The sequence below is a fragment of the Cynocephalus volans genome, chromosome 1, assembly GCF_027409185.1.
Source record: "Cynocephalus volans isolate mCynVol1 chromosome 1, mCynVol1.pri, whole genome shotgun sequence".
NCBI lineage: Eukaryota > Metazoa > Chordata > Mammalia > Dermoptera > Cynocephalidae > Cynocephalus > Cynocephalus volans.
Window position 1 is genome coordinate 211,367,915 of NC_084460.1, and position 25,090 is coordinate 211,393,004.

Genomic DNA, 25,090 nt, shown 5'->3' on the forward strand with positions numbered 1-25,090 from the left:
ACAGGGATAGAGGCATGGGTACTGCCTTAGATTAGAATTTTTTAAAATATATTTAATCTAATTGTTATTGTAATGTGGAGAATCTCCTCAAAGTCTCACTCATTCTCTCTGTTTCCAGGTTTTGATTTGTTTTTCTAAGGGATATTGCCATATTAATGTTATCAAAAACAGTTTGTACATTTGCCAGACTGTGGTTTTTGAAATCAAAATGAGAAGGGGCAGTTGTCAGTAGCCCATCTTCGAAATTAAAATAAAATGTTCCTTGCAACATAGTATTATTTTTATCAACAAATATTTAAGTCCCCTTGAACTGAGCTCTTTTCAAATAGAAGAAAAGTGTGTTCAGAAGAAAAAAACATCTTGTAATTTTGGTGAAAGACATAGATAAAGGGTTTGCAACACTCTATCTTTAAAGTGATCATCACATTCTCGAGTTCTTTCACGAAATGATTCCAATCAGAACAACTAAAGAAAGAAATACAAAACAAAACAGAAAAAACAGGATGGTAGGATCTTGCTGGATTTATGAGAAAATTCAACTCCATGGGTTGTTAAATCACAACTGGAGTTGTGATTAAGAAAACACTTTGGTGCTAAGAGAAGACGGAAAAGAAAGGCAAGGCTTCTGAACGGTAGAGAATAAACACACAAAAGAAGAAAGTTACACTTTCTTCATGTTTATAAACAACCTTAGAAGGTCCAGGGAGGGGAGTTTGGTGGTGATGTTTAAAACAAAGTAACTAAAAGAACTGTGTCTGTCTGTCTGTCTGTCTGTCTGTCTTCTGTCTGTCTGTCTATATATCTATCTATCTACCATTTATTTAACAAAAACTTATACAGTGCTTATTATTTTCCAGGTATCTTCTAAGTGCTTTAAAGAGCCTAATGCATTTAATCTTTGCAACAATTCTATCTACAGATGAAAAACCTAAGGTAAAGAAAGGTCAGGAAGTCAAGATGTGGGAAAGTTAGAATTTGAACCCAAGGAGTCTGGCTCTAGAATCTTCCTCGTGATGACCACATTTCCTAAGCTGATTGCTATGAAGGTAATCTTTTCTGAATTCACTTTGTGTTACTTAATTTAGTCCTATTGTTTAATAAATTATATTTTTTAGTAATTGTATTTTTTAATAAAAAGACTTGAAAGTCATAGTAGCATCTAATCTCCGACATATTAAGGATTACTAGGATACATGCAAACAAATCCACAGAAATTGTTCTCACTAAATTTATCACTGACCTTCTTCTAGGTTGCCAAATTCAATGTAAACATTTATGTCTTTATCTTTCTTTACTTCTTTGAAAGATTTAATGCTATTGGCAGTGTCATCTTGAAACTCTTGCCTTAGTTATTTTTAATTGTGCTATCTTTTGGTTCTGTAATCTTTTGGTCAACTTTTTCTCAGCATTCTTTCTTGCCTTCTTCTTTAGTTTGGTCTCCAAGTTTCTAGCCTTGCCCTCTTCTCATTTTCTGTAATATTCTTTAGCAATCTCATCTACTTTCTTGTTTTAACCTACAATTTAATGACTACCTAAGCTCTAGATCCAAGTCAAACTCTTTTTACCTTTTTAGTCTTACATATTCAACAGCATCCCACAAGTATTTCAAATTCAGCATATCCAAAGTTTAATTTTGCAGTTTATCCTTCAAACTAGGTGTCAGCAAACAATGGCCTATAGCTAAAAACTGGTCTGCGAGCTACTCATTTAAATGGTTGAAAAATAAATAAATAAAGATTAATACTTCATAACACATGAAAATTGTACAAAGTTAAAAGTCCAGTGTCATAAATCAAATTTTATTGGAACACAGATATACTTATTCACCTTCCACATGACTACTTTCATATCACAACAGCAGTTGAGTAACTTCAGCAGAGGTCATATGGCCCACAAAGACTAAATTCTTCTTGCTTTGCGAAGAATCAGTTTGCTGATCTCTCCCTTAAATCATCCCCTATGGTCTCTGTCTCCCACTTTGGCTATGAAGCCAATTACAGCAACTAGAAAATTAAAGCTATCCCATGTTTCCTTTTCTCCCCAGACTCTCTACCCATAAACCTCTATCACTATCTTTTATTCTTTGTCTCTATGTATATCTCAACTATGCTGTGCTTTTCATTCTTATGACCATCTTTCAGATTTTGCATCAGCCACCCCCTGATCTACCGAAGTAGCTTCTTGTAACGGTTGATTTTATGTGTCAACCTGATTGAGCTAAGGAATGCCCAGATAGATGGTAAAACATTATTTCTAGCTGTGTTTCTGGAAGAAATTAGCATTTGAATCAGTATGCTTGAGTAACAAAGATTCTGCCCTTACTAGTGCAGGTGGGCACATCCAATCCTTTGGAGGCCCTGACAAAAACAAAAAGTTGGAGGAAGAGAAATTTGTTTCTTGTTTGAGTTGGGACATCTATCTATCCATCTTGTTTCTCGTTTGAGTTGGGACATCCATCTATCCATCTTGTTTCTTGTTTGAGTTGGGACATCCATCTATCCATCTTGTTCTGCCCTCTTTATCCCTCCTGATTCTCAGGCCTTCAAACTTGGACTGAGTTATACAACTATCTCTCTCTCTCTCTCTCTCTCTCTCTGTAATAGGTTTTATTTCTCTGAAGAACCCTGACTAATACTTCCTTACCAGTCTCCTACCTCTAATCCTGTCTCTTTCCAATCTATACTTTGCAAGTTTCCATCACGCAAACTTGCTCTTTTTACTCTGTTAAACAAATATTTTTAATGCTTTTTTGTCTCCTTTTCTTAGGGCAATGGTTCTTAAGGCAGCATCAGTATCCCCCAGGAATTTGTTAAAGATGCAAGAATCTTAAGTACTACCTCAGACCTACTAAATCAGAAACTCTGGGATAACACCCTCCAATCTGTGTTTTAATAAATAATTAAAGGTAATTTTGATACACCCTCAAGTTTGAGATCATTGGAAGCACTTCTCTTAGAGGATAAAAATCTATATTCCTCTATAAGGGAAACATTTAAGTCCCACCATGGTCTGATCTCTGCTCAATCTTGTTTTCCATTTATTTCCTCCTTATTTGTAGCTACTTCAACCTGCAAATGAGGAAATAAGACCTGATAAGTGATTTGCCTCAGGTAACATTGCTAGTGAGTGAGGGAGGAAAGAATTAAATTAGTCTAAACCTATGGGTATCCTAAGGGTTCTTCTTTTTTTTTTAGGACCACACGCTACATTTTAAAATATTTGCTATACTTTTACATTCAAAATCCATATATAATAACAATTATTTTATTTATTCTGTTACCTTAGTTTGTTTGCCTTTTAGACGATAAACTCCAAGCAGGTAAGGAAGTTTGTCCAATGAGAATATGTCAATAAAATATGACTCTCTACTGCCATCTGGTGATATAGTGTAACAATCCCAAGGACAATCTCAATACTATTGGTGAATTCAAGGTCTTCTGCCTGTGGAGTGCAGTGGTTAAGGCAAGAACTCTGACTTCGGAATTCCTAGGTTCAGATAACAGGGCAATCATGCCCTGGCTATCAGACCTTTAGTAAGTTACTTAGCATTTCTCTGTCTTAGGTTCTTCATCTATAAAACTGAGTTGCTAATAGTCTTCCTCGGGGAATTACAATGAGGATTAGCAAGTATTAACTGCTATTATTATAATTATTAATATTGTTACTATAAAGAACTTAGCTAGACTCCACAGTTGACACAAAGGAATAAATGACACTCCATTTCTCAAATATTTTATAATCTAGTTGAGTCGATAAGACAGTTACGAAACTATGAAACAGCCATAAAAGCTCTAAACGATAAGAGAATCTCTATGGTGTTAACCATGAATGTGGATGAGGTGAAATCTGAGCTGGTGTCGGATTTATAATTGGTTTGTGGCTTTAAAGTAAGAAGACCTCTCAAAAGGAAAATGTTCCTGCAAATCTTTGTGAAGCATAAGACTAACACCTGTAAAGGACTAATAAAAACATGATATAAGTGAACACCTTCCTTATTATCACAAAGACATGATCACAAAACCATTTTTATTTAATACTTTATCATGTTAAAACCCAGATCTCATTATCCAAACAAAACCTAGAATTTGGATCAGAAAGTGTTTATTATAAAGATTTTGGTTATTCTTGCTGTTGTTTTTTAATATACCTAAAATTCACTCAATTAATAGCTGCATTTTACTGATAAAAATATATTTAGACTAGATGGCTTCATAATTGTTACCTATTCATTTTCAGTTTAAAAGGACAGCTACAATTTTGGTGTTCTTGCTCACTATAAAAGTACTAATGTATTTATTTAAATAACTTTTCTCTGTATTATGAAAACATTAGCATTGGCCTATGTATTTATTTAGTAGGTAGCTGTAAGTATCAACTACATACTTTTTACTTGCTGATACACACCAGACACAGAAAATAGAAAATTTAGCTTAAAGTGCCCAGTTATTAGTCCAACTGATAAGTGAATCTTCTAAGAGCATATGGGGATAAAATATGATACTAAGCAGTGTGACACTATAGCACATTGTTTGTGAATTACCATTCCAAATATTTCATATTTAAATTGTAGCTGTCACAATAAAACTATGCTTTCTAACCTTCTTCCTTTACTCTAGTCTTTATCTTTTTATTTTATTATATATTGACAAATTACAGTTGAATATATTTATGGAGTACAAAGTGATGCTATAATTTTTGAGTACAATGTGGAATAATTGAATCAAGCTAATTAACCTCAAGTATTTGGCATTTTTTGTGATGAGGACATTTATTTACTCTTTTAGCAATATTGAAATGTACCGTACTCAATTATTAGCTATACTCACTACAATATGCAATAGATCCCCCCCCCAAATCCTTCAAAGTTATTCCCTCTATCTAATTGAGACTTTTTACCCTTTGATTACAGTCTCCTCATCCCCTCCACCCCCAGCCTCTGGTAACCACCATTCTGCCCTCTGCTTCTACTAGTTCAATTGTTTCAGATTGAACCTATAAGCAAGAACTTGCAGTATTTGTCTTTCTGTGCTTGGCTTATTTCACATAACATAATGCTCTCCAATTCCATCCACGTTGTCACAAATGACAGAATTTATTACTTTTTAAAAGCAGAATAGTATTCCACTATGTATATATACCACATTTTCTTTATCCATTCATCTACTGATGGACACTTAGGTTTTTCCATAGTTGGCTACTGTTAATAGTGCTGCAATAAACATGGAGTGCAGACATGTCTTTGACATACTGATTACAGTGACTTCAAACATTTGGGGTAAGTATACTCTAGATTGAAGGATCTAGAGTTTCCTGTTTTACTTTTTTGGCAAATGATATATCACAGGCCTAAAACTACCTACCTCATCTCCAGTTCTCTCCTCCTCAATCTCATCTTACCTTTAATCTCATAACTACCTGTCTAATACATAAATTCCATCATGTCACTCCTATGACTGGAAATGTTTCATGCCCACTACCACCCCCTTTGCCAACAGCACAATGTTCAAAAGTGTGCTAACCAGAATTGAGGGATTCTCTGGAGACCAAAGCAATAGAATGGGGAAGCTGAGCACTGAGTTGGTGGCTCCAGCCTCTGTTCTACTTCAACCAGAGTCCCACTAGTTAAAAATCTAACTTAGTTGTGCTGCATTTCTCTCTTTAAATTCTGGGTTGGAATTAATTTACTAATATTAAATATTGAATTTTCGCATCAATAACCACCTTTTTTGTTGTAGTTATTTTCTTATAGGTTTGTTTTCTTAGTCTACTTTAAACTCTGGTAGATCCAGAACTGAAGTGTGTGTGTGTGTGTGTGTGTGTGTGTGTGTGTATACATATTTCTCAAAGGGTATATATACTTCATAGACATTCAATATTTCTTTTTGTTCTAAAAATAACTTAATAAAAGAAACACTATGACCCAATTTTCATTAGGGTTTTGTGATATTATTGCTCTATGGAAAGACTTAATTTCAGATATTTGTTTCTGGCAACTTCCCCCCTCCCAAAAATCATATGATTTGCTAAAAAAAAAAAACAAAACTAAATCTGAAAAAAGTATTTGTTTATGAATACATGCATTAATATTATTTATGGTGAAATAGCAATAAACTAAAATAAAGTAAATGTCAACTAATACATGAATACTTGAGAACATTTTTGATAGTCACCTGTGATTTGAAAGTACATACTTACTAAAAATGAGATTTATAAGGCATCCATGAAAATAAAGGAAAATGCTAAAAATAAGTGCAAAGAAGAAGATACAAAATTAAAACTGCAGTATGATCTTAAACTTTAAGGGATATAAAAGCTTTCTTAATTTAGAAAAGAATGAAGCACGGACCATGGAGTTGGCCACATCCATTGGGACCTGGGGGAGTTGCCTTTGAGAAAATTTATTACCCTGAGCCAGGTTACTTCACCTCTCTGAGACTTAGTTTTCTCATATAATGTAGGAATAACTATCTGGTTAGATGGCTTTGAAGATGAGGGGAAAAAGTAAAAAATAAGTCGTACACAGTAGTCAAATAGCAATAGCTTTATTTATTATTTAGTTATTCAATATCTCTGTTGAAACAACTTGCTACAGTCTGAATGGTTGTGTCACCTCAAAATTCATACGTTAAAACCTCACCCCAATATTAATAGGTGGGGACTTTAGGAGGTGATTAGGTCATGAGGGTGGAATCCTCATACATATCATTAGTGCTCTTAAAAAATATGCCCAAGGGAGCTTCTTTGCCCCTTTCACAAAGGACAGGAAGAAGGTGCTATCTATGAGGAACAGGCCCCCACTAGACATTGAATCTGCCAGCACCTTGATCTTGGACTTCACAGCCTCCAGAACTGTGAGAAATAAATGTTTGTTTTCTATAAGCCACCCAGTTTGTGGTATTTTGTTACAGCAGCCAGAACAGACTGAGATGCAACTAGAAGAAAAAGCATTGAAACGTTTGTTGCCCTAGGAGCTGGGAAAATGGGTGTATGTTCTTTTTTCTGTTCAATGTTTTTCTACATTTTATAACTTATCTATAACAAGAAAGTACTACTTTATAATATCAAATAAACTTTAAAACAACTGGCATAACTGTTACTAGCATAACCACAGCTTTGACCTCAGTTATTAAGCCATGCACTGCATGCATGAGGAGTAGTATGCGATGGGAAGGTGAGTGTTTGGGGAGGTTAGATTTGGTAGCCTAGTCATCTGACTGATGCTACAACTGGATTCTCTTCAGATTAACCATTTTGCTCTTTAGAGTCATGATTCATTATTTTTATTTGCATTTTTCTTGAAGCAAATTGATATGATACAGAAGAGTTTGCTGTTAAGGCCATTATGAATTATTGAAATGTGAGAAAATGTATTTCAAAATGTTTCATAAAAAGTAATGTAACTTACATTTTAACAGAAGGAGTCTAGGAAAATGATGTAATTGGAGAAACTGGTAGTTTCTCAAATTTAATTTACTTAAGTGTATAAATACATAGCACTAATTATTTGTGGGATGCTCTTCTAAGAACTTTTCACATATTAATTCATGCTTAATATGTTTTTATTAAATGGTAATTAAACTCATGTTTACTAGATCCTATGATGTAAATACTTTTATTATCTCCAGTTTACAGATGAGAAAACAGGCACAGAGAGGTCAAATAACTATTCAGTCATTTCCAATAACACAAAAATAGTTGAGGATCATGTGTCTAAAACAAAACTATGTTAATGATAAAGAGAACATCATGCAATTAGTAAACCATAGGGTTAGAATTTGAACCCAGGCTGTGCCATTAACTCTGAGCTTGGCTCCCTCATACTATTATACATGTGTGTGTGTGTGTGTGTGTGTGTGTGTGTGTATAATGTATTTTACATAGATATATAATTTAGATTTAAAATACCCACTATTGCCCCTTCATATTGCATATGTTTAAGCTTTGGTTTGTTTCTTTCTAATTCCATCTAATAACATTAGGAACCAAAAGGATCTAATATAGATTTTTAAAAATTCTGCTTAAGTATCCAATAACTAAACTGGAAATTTGTGCTTGAATACTTACTTGTAAGAAAACTGGTGTTAAAATTTTTATTAACTTCCTACTTGGAGGGTTAGGAAATGTCAAAGACTATTTGTAACCTTTATTTCTTTAATTTGTGAAAGATATATTTTAATTTTATAGCACTGAATGTCACGTATTTTTAAAACTTCTTTTTCTTTCACAAACCTCATGTTATTATCCATCAGAAAACAGGGAGATATTTTTATTGCACTTGTGTTAACACTGAGCCTTTATCACCACTTTCATTGTAATTCTATCCTTAGTAATAAAATAGTCGATATGTTCTTGCATCTTTTTTTTCCCCTAGTCGTGGAAGTGTTACTTTACTGAAGCAGATAAGCAGGACAGAAAATGATTGTTATATGCTCAGTGATCCTTATAATGGGGAAAACTAGAATGTTCTCTAACAACTCAAAATTGTAAACTTAACTGAATTTCATTTAGGAAATAGCAAGTTCTCTTTATAGGTGACATTCTCTAAATATATATAAAGACTAGAATATCTGCCATGAATCTTGAGGAAAATATGCTAAATTAGATCCACATAGCAATATCTTTCTTATTTTATGCAAAGTGAAGAAATTACATATAAATCATCTTTTGAATTAAGATGTCAAGAATACTCCCCACAACCAAATAAATTACCATGAATATCTCACTTCTTTTCCATGTGTACAAAAGTGTCAGGAAAGCTTGAAAGTATCAGGTTGCTTCCCATTGTATGAATTTGCTAAGTGTCATGCCAATGCAGGCAAATCAGACAGTGCAGTTAGTAAATAAAATACATTGATCCTGTTTTGAGGGAGGGGGATGATGCAATACACAGACCCATTTTACATGGTCCAATTCATTTCAATTGCTGTAAACATAAAAATTACAATTTCTGCAAAATACCAAACAATCTCGGGGACAAAAATATAGCTATGTAAATATTTTTGCACTTATAAATGTCCAAACCAATCACGTGTTGTAAGTGCTTGTCATCCACAGTGTTTGCTTATGACTAGATACTCCTCCATGATGAAGGAAGTTTTTATAGAAGAGTACCTTTTTCATTATACTAGTGGCACATTGCTTGACATTTAAATTTAGTTAAATTCAATGCATTTACTGAATGCTCATTAAATTCAAAAATAAATAAGTTATATACTTTTTCCTTTTAATGTCCTCATGCTTTGCAGGTTATAGAGTGAAGGAAGTCAAGGGTGATAGGAAAGGATTAAAGTAATTGCTCACATAGTCCAGGGCATATAGAAACTCTCATGTGGCAAAGAAAGATCAATACTAAAAGAAAACTGAAATTGAGAAATTGAGACTATCTGGGAACAGAACTAGATTCAATCAGACTGTCAGAGAGAGAGCACTGAAAATTTTACAGATGAGGAAATTTTGGTAGGAGAAATAGTATCAAAGGAGAATAAAGGTCAAGTACTTGAAGAAAGGCAAAAGATATCTATGGGATACTGTTGACCTCAGAGGTGATTGCTTTTAGTCAGGTCTAGAAGAAGATAGCATAACATAAATTTAAAATAAGGCTTGAAGTGTAGAACATAAAACCAGAAATGCCAACGAGTTAGAAGATCTGCTTACTCTATACTGAAAGAAGGCAAAAAAGAGAAAATGTATCCTCTGCAGGAGAAAACTTGTCCATCTGAGAACCATATATCTATAATAAAAATATGTTAACAAAAGGAACAGTATTTGCATTAGAATGAAATTTCCATAAGTTAGGGCATATATAATGGAGAAGAGGTATAAAAAGATGAGCTGATGTTACACCAAATGGCCATGATGTCTCAGAAAAAAAAGTGTGAGACTTGGGATAAGAACAATTGGAAGGGATTGAGTGGAGAAATAAGATCAGAAAATCAAGGCCGAGATTACTATTGAAGCAAAATTTGTAATTGACAGGGAGAGGTAGCACATGCTCATGTTCACTTCTCCTAAAACAGAGGAACTCAAGCAAACGGTCCATCCTTTCTCATGCACCACTCCTTCTCCTGATATTCTATCCAGTCACTATTTGGAAAGGGGTTGGGGGATGTGACATAAATGTGTCTTTGGTGTTCTCTTCTAATTTACTGGTCAACCTATTTCGGTAATATATTCCAAATCTGAAGACTTTATACAACTTTGCAGTGTCTTTTGTTGATGCAATAGTAACGACTAAAACTTAGAGGTCTTAGTGTAAAAGCTTTATTTTCTAAGATTTTCCTATTTATTCTTAGTAGAAGAAAATAAAAAGGGAAAGAAAAAAATCCTGAACTAATGGAACCGCTTTCACAATATAATATACATAAAATATTAACAAGTTAATTTATAGAAGTTATTGTGTAATTCAAATATAATATGATTAAGATAAAAATACTTTCTAGGTAGTTAATTTGAAACAAGCACTTACCTTGTGGCTGACGACTGGGATGGTATATCTGAAGGTCAAATGGCTGAGCACTGGTTTTCTGAATCACACTGACATTCTGCCCTGTCCATTTATTGGCTTTGGACAATGTGTTGGTTCTCCAGTCTGTCCAATAGACTTCACTCCCATACAGAGACACAGCAAAGGGATGAGAAAGGTATTCATGACCTCGGATAATTTCTATCATGTTTGTTCCATCATAGAGGGCTGAATAAATAGCATCTGACCTACAGAAGGGTAAATACATCAGTAGTTTATCAAAATTCATTCAAACTGTACAGTGATATAGCCATATAACTAACATAAATGACAGAAAATATTTTATAAAGATTTTTATGAGCCCATATCTGATCTGTGAAAAAAAAAAAAAAAAAAAAAACAACCACAAATTTCAATATGTATATATACCATACCGGCAAGTTAGGAGACTTTTCAATTTTGTAAATATTATCGGAGGAAAGTAAAAGAAAATACAGAAAAGAGGTCATTTTTTAAACCTGGCATCTGTCCAAACTATCCTTTTTTCAAAGTGGTCCACGGTTAGTCCATTAGGCCAAGCTCCAGTTTTCATGTCTTTGTAGATGGTTTTTCTCCCAGCACCACTCATAGAGGCAGACTCGATGCGAGGAAAATTGGCATCCCAGTCTGTCCAGAAAAGAATTCTGAAGAAAAATAAATAACAGTATTGTTTCAGTCGTTCACCTCACAAATATTCACTGAGTCACTACTATAATCTAGGCACTGGCTAGATGAAAAGTCACAAGAGAAATGTATGTATTATCTCCTCTCATGGGGCTTAATTATTGTCCAGTGGAGGAAACAGACTAAATAAATGTATAAATATATAATTACAACTTGTCAAATATTTTGAAGAAAAAATTTGCTATGAGAGGGAATAGCAGATGAGTGACCTGCTTAGAGAAAGTGATCAGGGAAAAGCACTTGGAGGAGGTGATATTTAAACTGAAACTGGAGGACAAGGAGGATAAATGACAAGCAGAATAAACAGCATATACCTTGGAAAATGAAACAACCTTCTGGAACAAAATTCAAATTAAACCTATCCTCTTTCTAAAAATCTGTGTCTATTTAAGTAAATGTGGAACAGTGTAGACTAAGTATTCATCATAACTTCAATTTTTGAGAAGTATATAGTTATTTACAGGACACAGGAGTTACAACTATGAAATGATTAGAGGACAATTCAACACATTATATAACTCATCAGGTAAGTACATGTACTAAAAGAGTACGGTGGACAGGGAAGTCAGATGAGAGTGAGACTTCTTGCACAAGTTAAGGCACTGGACATTCAGTAAGTGTTGTTAAATAACTGTGTGGATGTTGAATAGTGTTAATGTATATGCTTTTGTGTCAAACAAACTTGCGATCAGGTTGGGATCTGTCACTTACACCAGCATCTGTTTTCTCATCTGAAATGAAAACTGTAAGAGTACACATGTGCTGGAAGCATTAGGTGAGATAATGGATGTAAACAACTTAGCTCCGGATGACTAGCACACAGAAAAGATTTGTGTTTGTAAATGCATGCATGCACACATAGTCATAGAGAATAAATAATATTTTAAGGCGAATTTTCAAAGTCTTGCCAAACTATTAAAGAAACAGAGAGAGGAAGAGAGAGAGAGAGAATTAATCCAATATCAATTTTTAAATGTTGCAACAGCATGCATATGAAGGTAGATTAATTTTATAAAGCCATAAGAATATGATTCAGGGCAAAAGACCATAGGACTGGATTCATCTCATAGAATCTTTCTCGAACAATGGGTTTATAATAATAATTTTAAAATTTAGTTTCATAGACAGCTTTAGCCGTAGTGGTGGAAACATATCTGCCAAAACAATATCCAATTTATTTATTGTTTGACCATGAAATATTTGAATAAATTAGGTAAATGCTGGGAAAGTATAAAAATGAACAACAGCAAACCAGAGGACAATGTACCAAAAGTTGTTAAAACTGGGTAATGGGTACAAAGAAGTTTATTCTATAACTTGTTCTAGTTTGTGTATTTGAAAATGTCTGTAGTAAAAGTTTAAAGGTGTAGATGATGCAAAACTAAATAAACATAAAAATTGTTTAAATGTGCCAGAAGACATTTAAAAATTTTATTGTTGGGGCTCATTTTTTGAAAAGACTAATGTTTAAAGATAAGATTGTTCACAATAATATGTCGAACATTTAGTAAGAGAGAAAAGAACCATGTGCAAAGGTGGAAAAGGGGAGGGGAGGAGAAGAGGGAGGGAGGCTAATGAGGAACTGGTTAACAGAAACAAAGAATGATTGTGTATTGTAATGATGAATAAGCTAAGTATCCTGATCTAACCAACACACATTGTACATAACTACTGAAAACCAACATTATACCCCCATATATGTATAATTTATCTAATTTTTTTTAAATTAAAAAAATAATTTAAAAAATTTTAAAAAAATAAAATAAAGGTAAGATTGTTTATATGAAAAGGTGTAATTATCTGGAAATACTAGCATAAAATAACTTATAAGCAAATATAATCCCAAATAATGTAATGTGTTACCAGTTAAATAGAAAATGGAACAAAGTTTAATATGAAGCTGGTAGGCTACTCAATTAAGTAGTTAAATGTCTTTTTTGAAAACAATGAATATGAAATATGGTTATGTGTACTGCTTCAAAATTAATTTTGGATTCACACATCTTTCACTGACACCAGGTTGTTATTTGTCAGCTTTCCTTTACACTTAGCATCAATAATAAAAATAATGATAATAAGATTTTAAGCAAAAAGAACACCAACATAGCCTCAATCAAATTTATGGTGATATGGCAACAAACAAGGATGAGTGGAGAGATGTGCAAATTTTTAAAAGACAAGGAAAATTAATCCCTGAAAATAAACTTAGTGAATTTGATAGTCATAGGTAGCCCATGACTATTGGATAAGCCACTACCAGATTTGATGAGTTTGTACTTCACACTCTGGAACAATGCTGACACAAAGTCTTCTGAAGTATCATCTTTTGCCTGAGTAACAAATGGGGAATTGGTGTCTCCCTTGTAACTTTCTGCTCACTTAAGCCTTATATGGTCATGGCAAGTTCAACTCATGTATCAGTAGCCCTACAATTCTGTATTCTCTATGTTTAGAACAATAGGCACTATGAACTGTCAAACATGTTTCCAGTGAGGGAAAAAATAATATGGCCTGGGACACTTTGCAGCATTTTGATATAAGTGATCCCTTCATTTCTTCACTAAATGTAGCAGTGTTAGTACATTTCTTCTACAGTGATTATTGTGGAACTAATCCTTCATAAATTTAAATGAGAAATTTCTAACACTTTTTATAAAATAACATATTCTAGAATTATTTATCCTAAAAGTGTTTTTAACCTTGCCATAAGATAGTTCACAACCAATCTTAAAACTTGTTTCAAGGATCATTGTTTCATAAAATTCTAGGCATTCTTTTGTATACTTTACAATGTGGTATTTTAACAGGATAATTTTTTCCCTATTACTTTCTTTTTATATGGTTAAAATGCATTAGCATTTCAATGATTGCATTATTTCCTCAAGTATACAAAGACAGAGTGTCTCTTTGCTCAGGACATATGGAAATGTTCAGCCACAATTGCTTTTAAAAAAGAAACTACAATCTACAGATTCTGCATTAATGGGTTAGTCTGTATCTAGATTAAATTGTGTCAATGGACCATGAACAACTTATACCATTACAGGCATGAAAGGGCCATTATCATCTATCTGGTCAAGCTGCAGAAGGTGAAATAAATGATCTTGGCAAAAAAAAAAAAAAAAAAAAAGAGGCTACTTATATATAATCTTTAGGTCTTGTAAAACCAACAATGACTTTATTACTTTCATTTAAGAATATTCTCAGATAAAATTAAAATTTTATTTAGATGTCTCACTAATCTTCACAATTACTATATCTGCTTTTACCAATGCAATTGTTACTGCAGTGTACAGTTATTATGACAAATTAAAGCTAAATACTAGCAATGAAGCAGAAAGATACCATGCAGTAGCACACGAATAAAGGCAATGAAAGTTCCAGAACTGAAGTGAGTACCCGTAGAGTTTGAACTGCCTGGTGCTTGTTACTCCCTAATAATAAGCTTGATGTTTAAAGGGGACTCATGTACTCTTTCAGGTCACCTTAGCAATAAGTGCATTGCTTTAAAATGGAATGAAAGAAAAACGGCTCCTCCCTAAAACTCCCGATTTACCATATTGGAATAACTTGTCAATTGGGAGACTGACTGGGTCAAAAGCCAGAATACTGAAAGAATGTGGCATGATGGCAGATGTGTGTCATAATGGAAAATGAAGGCCACTGGGTTCTATGCTGGCAAAGCAAAGTAGTTGATTAAAAACACTTCTTACTTGGTGTCTGTAAAAACAGTCACAAAGACCTTGATTGCCATAGAAACCTCACATGAAGTAAATGTGCTTTATGGGGTTAATATTATGGCCTGTTTATTTCTCAGCCGCGTTGAGGGAATAAAGTAACTGGTTGCAAACTTTTCATTCGTTGTTGTAAACAAAGTGTACAGTATTACCCATTAGCTGTCCTTTACTGCATACTTTGTACTTTTAGGTATATTCTTGAGTTTCTGTAAGTTGCATGAAAAGTCTATTCATATCCATTCATTTATATAACAAGCATTTATTAGGCAAGAGCTGTGAGGGATTTCTGAGACTTGGAAACACTTCCTTGTTATCAAAAAGCTTATGATTTAGTGAGAAATATAATAATTTATATGAATCACATTTAAAGAAATCATATTTTTCAAAACTTATCCAGTGAATTTTTCCTAAAATAAAGATTTTTGAAAGAATTTTGAACATTTTGAAGTTCCTATGAATGCTGAATCACAACTTCCTTATATATTTCATGAATAATTTGAGAAATAAGAGAAAATCTGATGTTTCTATTGCAACTAGCACTAAAATAGGAAGCTGAGTTTAATTAAAATTATTTTTCACTTTCTTTTCTTGTGTTTATCTTGGCTTTGCTGTTCAGTGCTTGTATGCATATGTGTGTGTGCACACATAGGCTTATTGTTTGTATGTTCTCAGACTACCTTATGAAAGGTCCAGGTTTAAAATAATCTTAGAACTTTTTACCAAAATATTCAATAAACCTGAACTATTTTAATATTTGCACTGAATTTTTAAATTTAATTGCTACAATTGTGCTTTAAGGTCTTTATATAAACTTCATATCTTAATGATATCAAGCATCTATAAAATAATTCTTAATAATAAAAGTCCTATCAAATCATGACATCCGAACCTGTCAACCTTTTTACTTAATTCTTAGAATTGAATAAATTAGAACTGTCATATGAACTCTGGTCACTTAAGCCAGAAATATGTGTTGTTTCCTTTACCTGTGGTTTTTAAAAAAATTATTATTATTATTATTATTATTATTATTATTATTTTATTACCACTGTAATTATCTTAATTGTCTCACAATTTCATAGCAGCCATAACTCTCCCAGAAGCATTATCAGGTTTTCCCTACTCACAGACTAGCTTTCCGTACTTTCATCTCTTAGAGGGTATCTTACTTCTGGAGATCTTTTATATCACTGAAATAGTGTTTTGTATTTTCACTTAAATGGTATTTGTAGATTGTGTGTCCTTTGTGCTTCTGTTTTCTTTTTCTCCTCTCAGGATGGATATTCCCCAAACAAACTGAGATAAATAAGTTTATTTTAAGTATTGTCAGTACAAAGCTGTAGAAAATGAAGCATCAACTCCCAAATCTACTATTTTGTTTGGTCAGATTATTTCCAAAGCTTTGATATACCTGGTTTTTTGTTTGTTTATTTTTCTCTCTCTTTGCCATTTGTAATTTGGGAAGCATTCACCTTTTTCCTCTCATGTTGGTATACATGCTAGGATTACAACTTTCTCCAAAATACCACTTTTCCCTTATACAGAGTGTCTCCCATACAGATAAGATGCTGATACAATTTAGATAGGTCCGACATGAAAACTTCACATCAATAGTTGTTAGGCTGAGGATAAAACCCCTGTTGATAAGAAGCTAGCAACTCTGTGGGAAGTATATGGTCATTAGCAATCTACTTGTATCTCAGGAACAGACTGTTGAAAAATAAGAACACTTCTCATTAGACAGCAGGTCTTCTGACTCCAATTCTAGGGTCTCTCTTCTGCTCCTTCACAAAGGAACACACACAGGAACACTGAGGCAATAAGGTGAGTTACTCAACATTTAGCCTTGTTTTCCAGAATCATGTGTTTTGTCTTTCAAACTTCCCAGTAGGCAACATCTCACCACTGGACTCCTACAAGCTTATTTTAATTTTCTTTTAAACTGACTCCAAGAACATACAAAATAAAGGGTGAGGAGGTCAACATTTGTGATTATTTTAGAACAATGCCTGGTCCTATGAGCAACCATTAGAAACAATTACAGAATCTCTTTGGCAGGGCAAAGAGAAATTTGTTAAATTGTTGCTCGGAAAAAAAGTTGCAACAGTTTCCAATAGGGCCTAATGCCCATATTTAGGAGAAATTTCTAGCCTCTAAAGGTACCTATATAAGCAATCCTAAAACCAACCTTGTGGTAATAAACTTAAACTAATTGTTGTATATAACAACCACACACACACACACACACACACACACACAATATCCATACACACTCGTATATATATGCATAAACTAAGCACTTTCACTCCTAATTAATGAGATAATTGAATTCAATATTAAACTGAAACATAATTTTTAATGCCAAAGTGAATCTGTAAAAGGCAAACTTCTTTACCCATATCTTGGGTCCAGAGCAATGGCCCTGGGGTGTTCCATGGCTCCTGCTATTAGTGTAGTTCTTAAGGAACCATCTAGTTTTGCCACTTCGATTTGGTCCAGATTGCTGTCTATCCAGTATATGTTGCCTGCTATCCAGTCTACTGTCAGGCCTTCTGGGGTAGCCAGGCCATGTTCCACAACCACTTCGATTGCACTGACACCTACAAAAGAAGGGAAACCAACATCTGCACCCATTCAAGGACTGTGTTAAGCACAAAGGAAAAGGCCTATTTGTGATCAGCAATACAAAATACTTAAACATTATTTCAGCTTTGAGAGATAAAGTACAAAGTGTTACCTGGCACAGAGGAGACTAAGTCCCAGATTTAGAATTATTAATCTTCTTCATAAGAAATCTTTAATATTGTAAGTTCTTTTTAGTATAAGTGTAACAAATTTTTTAAACACCTCTGAGGCCAATAACAATGTTGAGGTTGCAAAAAAATTCATTACTTCTTGTTTCTGACTTTTTAGACAGATCAAAGGATTTTTGAAACAATAATAATACACTGGTTAAGATCAGTATAATTTAATTCAGAAGTTGATCTTCCGGAGTAGAATAAAGAGAAAAAATCCACCCGAGGCAACATGCATTACAGTTGATCAGCACGCACTCTTCTTCTCTTTTTCAAAGCATGACAGATAACGTAGCCATTACTGTATTTAACCTTAACAAAGATAAGCCCCCAATCACACTGTTATTCCCTCTGGGCCATAAAACTTGCAGGATATAACAAGGACACAAATAACAAAAACAGGCATTAGTGCAATCTGAATAAAAATAAGCAATATGGTAATGTCCACCAATACTCTTATTTATTCACTACTTAATTTTTTTCAATTTTTTTTATAAATTTCATTTTAAAAACACCCTTTCTAATGAAATAACTCATCATAGTTTATGACATTGCTAGTGTTTTTGTTAGACATTTAATAGTGTGATTTTTTTTTTCTCATATTTTAATTTTATTTTGTCAATATACATTGTGGCTGATTATTGCTCCCCATCACCAACACCTCCCTCCCTCCTCCCTCCCCCTCCCCCCCCAACAATGTCCTTTCTGTTTGCTTGTCGTATCAACTTCAAGTAATTGTGGTTGTTATATCTTCCCCCCCCCCACCGTTTGTGTGTGTGTGTGTGTGTGTGTGTGTGTGTGTGTGTGTGTGTGTGTGTGAATTTATATTAGTGTGATTTTAAAAATAGTTAACCAACTAATCCCATGGGTTTAAATCCATTATTTTATATCAGTATGTTATAATTAGACACAGGAAACAAATTCAAACATTGTAATTATATTGTGTTTTTAAATATTACCATTTTTCAAAATTTCAAAGACTACAGAAGAATTAAAAACTGGATAGAAATAACCTTGTCCTTGGATTACTACACATATGCAACATTTTCAAGAGAAATATTACATATATTTATCTCAAAGCCTTGCTACTTAAAAAAGGTCTAGTGCAGACAAAAGAGATCAGTCAAATTATGGCAAAAATATATTTAGCTCATATCGGCAGTCTTTGTAACAATTTCTTCATTATTTCTTTGAATTATGCTGAACGTTAGTACCAAAGGGTAAATAAAGTTAATCACAAAAATGGGAGTACTAGCATGTAGAAACCAGTCCTTTTTTTTCTTGTAAATAAGTTTCTTCACCATAAGTCCATGGAAAACTCCACAATTAAAAACAATGTAAATAGCATGAGTCTTTACCACTCCCCTCTCCAACATATCTTCACACATATGCACCACATCTCTGGTTTTACATATATGAGAGAGGAGATAAAGACCCAAAAATCAAAGATTAATCAAAATTCTTTAATACAACATAATTTTTATTTAAAAAATACCCTAAACATTAAGTGAAATTATAATATATGTACCTCCACTTTCAGAAAGCTTGCCCCGGTATATTCTGTCTTCTACAACATCTGTCCAATAAAGCAAACTTTGATTGAAGTGAAAATCAAGTGCTATTGTATTTCTCAATCCAGGTACAAGTAGACTATAGTCTCTTTTATGAAGATCAATCCTTCTGATCTCATGGCGAATTGAAAAGATGATGAATGCTTCAAAAGGATCTGAAATTAAATTTATTTTTAATAGGCCTATGAAAATATTTATATACTTTTGTAAGTTGAATAAAATGCTTAAGGTAAAAATTCATTCATTTAAAAGTATAGTTTATTATATAATTCTCTGTCATTAAAGTAGCAATTTCTTTTAATCCAAAATTTAAAAGAAACTCGAAAACGGGTCAATGCATATTCATTAAAATAAGGTATTAATGTGTTTTTAGTCTTTGGATTTGTATATACCTGATTCTGATTAAAGCATACAAGAATTGTTGCAAAGGAAGATGAAATGGGAGATATGTGTTTTCTTGGAGTTCAGCTAACAACCCAAAGCTCAGAAACATCCCTATAGAAACTGCTGAAAGGTGGCAAACCTAGCTCTGCCACTTTTAGCCTATCACGTACCTACAGATCCACAAAGGAGAAAGATCCAAGAAAAGAAAATTTCTGTGAAAAGAGTTGTTGGGTTTACACTTAGGGAGTGCTCCCTATAAGAGGGAAAATGGTGGCTTTCTCAACTGTCCAAGAGAATCATGACTAAACAAACCATTCCCCACTAATTTTTCAGCCTGGATCAGGCCTGAGTAAGGAGAAAGGAAAGAAGCTTTGAAACCAGATATGAGATTAAAGTGTTTTTTTGTTCGTTTGTTTGTTTGGTACCTAAAAGAAAGAATATTTTAATACCTGAAAGTTACTAAAATTATGTTATAATTTCAAAAATGTATCAAGCCCTATACTAATTACTGAGACATACTAATATGAGCTAAGCATGAACTCTGTTTGGTGAATATGCATTTTGAGGGATGGACCCATGTTTGCAAATATTTCCTCCATTTCCATTTTATTGCCAGCTCTTTGCATTTTACTTTAGGGAAACCAGTTTTCCCATCCCAAGTCTATACAAGTCCTCTGAATGTGGGCCACCATAATTATCCCTGTCCACAGTGATTGGCCTAAGGGATGGATGTGAGATCTAAATCAGGCTAATAGGTTTAAAAACTTTTAGAGACATTTTCAGGCTAAGGATAAATATCCTCTCTTCCTCTGTAGTTACAGATCTCTATGCCTGGTGTTGTCAGTGTTCATATCCTTGTATTTGAATAAGCCTGTTTGTAGTACTATAGTAGAAGAGAACAAAGACATTAAGAAATAAGCAGAACAGATCTGGGGAGAGACTGTGTCATAAGGATATTCAAATCCTTAGTTCCAATTATCCTTAAGACTAGTTCCTCCCTGCAGACTTCCTATGTATTTCCCATGCTTTGAGTACGTAAGACAACACATATAATTATATTTATTCAAGTTAACTTCAACTGGGTTTCTGTCAATTGCAACCAGGTTTATTTTTCTTATTAATATCATCTCCTCAGAGAAGTCTTTCCTAATCAGTTACCTAGTAAAGGCTCTTCTCCATTATTCTATATCATCATAGCCTACTTATTCCCTTTGAAGTACACTTTAAAATCAGTACTTACTTATCACCTCTCTCCCTCAGTAGATTGTAAGCTATATGAAAACAGGAAACTTGTCTGTCTCAGTCATTATTATATCCCTAACACCTAGCACCAGGGCAAGACATTATTAATACCAGGTTTTAGATTCAGAAGGGTGCTAACCTAGGCGAGCTACCCTTGGTGTGGGGGATTCACCTGCCATTTTTTCCCACTGGAATCAAACCTGTTTTAAGAAGCTTTAAGCTGCCCAGCACATTAAATAAATATGTTTTGAGTGAGTAAATGTGGCAAAGATCTGAATCCATCTTAGATGAGCTGATAGCTAGCATGGGAGAGTATTCAATCATGGAAAAGAGTCCTGCTGTGATCGTTAGAGCCACCTACTTGATCTGCAGCTGACTGTGGAGTATAGGCAAGCCCAGCCAAGACCAGAAGAACTGCTTGGAAGACCTGTAGACTTGTAAGCAAAACTATGTATATTGCTGTGATCACTTAAGGAATTATGGTCATTTATTGCATAGACTGTGGCATTTACTGCACAATATTACTATGATAATAGCAATGTGATACAATGTACTAAAAACATGTACAAAATAACTAGTTCCAGATAGCTCTCAATAGAATAAATACTAACAAAATTTATTTATTTATTTATTTATTTATTTATTTTATTTATTTATTTTTTTAAAAGATGACCGGTAAGGGGATCTTAACCCTTGAGTTGGTGTTATCAGCACCACGTTCAACCAGTGAGCCAACCAGCCATCCCTATATGGGATCCGAACCTGTGGCCTTGGTGTTATCAGCACCACACTCTCCCGAGTGAGCCACAGGCCGGCCCAATACTAACAAAATTTAAAGTTCAGAAATTAACATTTTTAAAGTAAAGAAAATGGTTATGTTGGATACACATTGTTTAAAAGAAAGAATATCTAATTTTGGATTAGCTCTTACATTAGGTCTGTAATATATTTTGAGTTAATTTTTGGTATGAGATAGGTTCCAACATCATTCATTTGCATGTGGAAATCCGTTTTCCCCAGTATCATTTCTCGAAAAGACAATTTTTCCTTCCTCTGATGTTGTAACCTATCTCATATTACCATATACAAAAATTCACTCAAATGTATCTTATAACTAAATATAAGAGCTAAAAGTATACAGTTATTAGAAAAATACATAGGAGTATACTAGTGACCTTCAGTTAGTCGATGGTTTCTTAGCTTATGATACCAAAGTATCAGAAATAAAATTAAAATATAAATTGAACATAGAAATTAAAAACTTTTATTCTTCAAAGAACACTATTAAGAAAGTAAAAAGACAACCCATAGAATGGGAGAAAATATTTCCAAAACATATATCTGGTTAGGGACTTGTACTTAGAATATATAAAAAACAGTTATGATTCAATAATAAAAATATAAATAACCCAATTTTAAAATGCACAAGAGATCTGAACAGGCATTTCTTTGAAAGATATACAAATGTCCAATAAGCATTTGGAAAGACATGTGACAGACTTAATCATCAGGAAAATGGCAATCAAAAGCACAATGCGATACCACTTTACACCTGCTAAAATCACTATGATAAGGAAGATGGGTCATCACAACTGATGGCAAGGGTGTGGAGAAATTGGAACACTCATACACTGCTGGTGTAATTTTACAGTAATGAAGCCCCTTTGGAAAACAGTTTGGCTGTTCCTCAAAATGTTTATTGCATTACCAATATGACACAGCAATTCCAATCCTACTTGAACTCTCAAAAGAACTGAAAATGCATGTACACAAAAAATTATACATGAATATCCCTAACTGCATTATTCATAATGACAAAAATGAAAACAATTCATATGCCCATCAACTGATGTACGTAAAGTGTTGTATACAATAGATATATTATTCATCAATAAAAAGAAAGTACTGATATATGCTAAAGCAAATGAAAACACTATGCCAAGTGAAAGAAAGAAGCCAATCATAAAAGAAGACATTGTATCATTCCATTTATAGGAAACATCCAGAATAGACAAAACTATACAGGCAGAAAACAGATTAGTGGTTGCCAAAGCCTGGGGTAGGTACAAATGGGGAGTGATTACTAATGGGTATGGGATTTATTTGGGGGATGCCAGAAATCTAGTGCTGTTTCTTCTCTGTGTATTTGTGTTAATTGAATAAAATAGATAATTCATCCTTTAAAAAATTAATAAAGTAATATTTAACACAAAATTCAGAAAAAAAGATTTACTTCAAAGAAATTAGAATGAATAATAAATATAACTACAGAAATTGACAAAATAGAGCAAAAGAGATTATCAAGAAAAGTCAAAGCTATTTTTTTGAAAGACTAATAAAATACAGATATATCTATGGCAGGACTGATGCATATACATATATTTGCACATATACCTGTACATATACATACATACACATACACACATATGGAGAGAAAGAGAAAACAAATGAACAATAGAAAGAATGAAAATAGGAAAATAATTATGAATACAGAAAATAAAAAAGTGACATAGGCATTTTAATACTATATTTGAAAATAGGTAAAATAAGGTATTTTCTCAAGAAATGTGTTACTGTAGTGGATTGAGTTATATCCCCCCCAAACTCACTGAAGCTTGAATTGTGTCCCCCAAGTTTTATGTATTAGAAACTTGGTCCCCACTGTGACCGTTAAGAGGGTGGGAAAACCTATTGTGTAATTGAAAGGTAGAGCCTTGAAGAGGTGATTGGATTGTAGGACCGTGCTGTAGTGAATGGATTAAAAATGGTGGTCAGGGGTGTGGTTCTGAGGGCTTTAAAAGAAGAGGAGAGTCTGCCTGTTGCTCTCTCTGTTCTCTCTGCTTCCACAATCTTGCAATGTGAGACCACTGGGTCACTGTCACCACCATCAGATGGACTTTGGACTTCTGAGCCTCAGAAACTGTAAGCAATAAATTTCATTTTCTTTATAAATCACCCAGTTCAATGTACTTTGTTATAAGCAACAAAAATTGCCTAAAACAGTTACCAAAATTGACTTAAAAAGAAGTAGAAAATCTGAAAAGATCTATAATAATTGCAAACGTCAATTCAGTAGTGGAAAAATAGAAAAACCCATAAGACTAAAGCAATTTAGAGAAGTGCTGTTCAAAGTTATGTCCATAGACCCGTGTCAGTCCACAAACTGTTACTAGTCCATAATGAGATAACAGCAGAAATTGAGCATATTAAGAAAATTTTATACCAATTAAAACAATAACATGACTGCACCCATTATATTGGGCACCTATTCAGAAATCCAAAATTATTATAACAACAAAGACTCGTAGAGTGCTTCTCATGTACTAGAATTATTCTTAAATTTTTCTAAGTCACAATTTACACAGTCCTCACAAATCCCTATTGAGTTGGGTGATATTATCATCCCTATTTTGAATCAGACACAAAGAGATTATATAACTAACAAGCCAGATTCCCACAGCTAGTAAGTAGAGGAGAAGGAATTTGACCCAATGCTGCCTAGTGTTAGCAATGATTTGATGGTGATATATATTTCCACAACCATTTCGAAGATATATTTGGCTATAATAGAGTTGAACACGTGCAACTGAAGGAACACATACACTTAAATATGTACTTCAACTTGTGAACATTTTCACAAGTAGATATCATAAGAACATTCACTACAACATTGTTATAGTAAAACACTGGAAACACCCTCAAAACCTATAAATAAGAGGGGATTGATAAAACTGTAATCTTTTTATCTACTAGAATGCTGTCTTAACAGTTAAGAGGAATAAACAGAGCTACCTAAAATACTATGAGTAAATCTCAAAATCATATTTGTGAGAAAAAATACTAGTTCCAGATAGTTACAAAGTGTATATGATGTGTGTAAATTTAAAAACACAAACACTATTACATGTTATTTAAGAAAACAAACTATAACGATAGAACAAATACACCAGTTTCCCAAAAGTGGCAGTCTCTGAGAAAGGAGAAAGCACACAGAGAGGGCTTCAAAGTTACCTAATGTTTTACTACTTTTAGAAAATGATTTAAATAATGAATGACAAATTTTAAATATTTAATAAATATTAGTTGTGAGTACATTATTCCTCACTGTTTTCAAACATGTTTTAAAGATTTCATGATAAAATGAAAAGTGATTAAAAACACATCTTGTTTTCTCTG

General features: G+C 33.4%; 1 protein-coding gene across 1 annotated transcript in view; it reads right to left on the reverse strand.

Annotated features, from left to right (window-relative positions):
- LRP1B (LDL receptor related protein 1B) overlaps positions 1-25,090 on the reverse strand; it is a 1,457,254-nt gene that overhangs the window by 595,423 nt on the left and 836,741 nt on the right. The window contains exons 24-27 of the mRNA XM_063085362.1: positions 19,246-19,443; positions 17,318-17,522; positions 10,981-11,145; positions 10,466-10,710 (exon numbers count right to left, since the gene is read on the reverse strand). Coding sequence (XP_062941432.1) covers positions 10,466-10,710; positions 10,981-11,145; positions 17,318-17,522; positions 19,246-19,443 — 813 coding nt within the window. The remainder of the gene's footprint in view (positions 1-10,465; positions 10,711-10,980; positions 11,146-17,317; positions 17,523-19,245; positions 19,444-25,090) is intronic.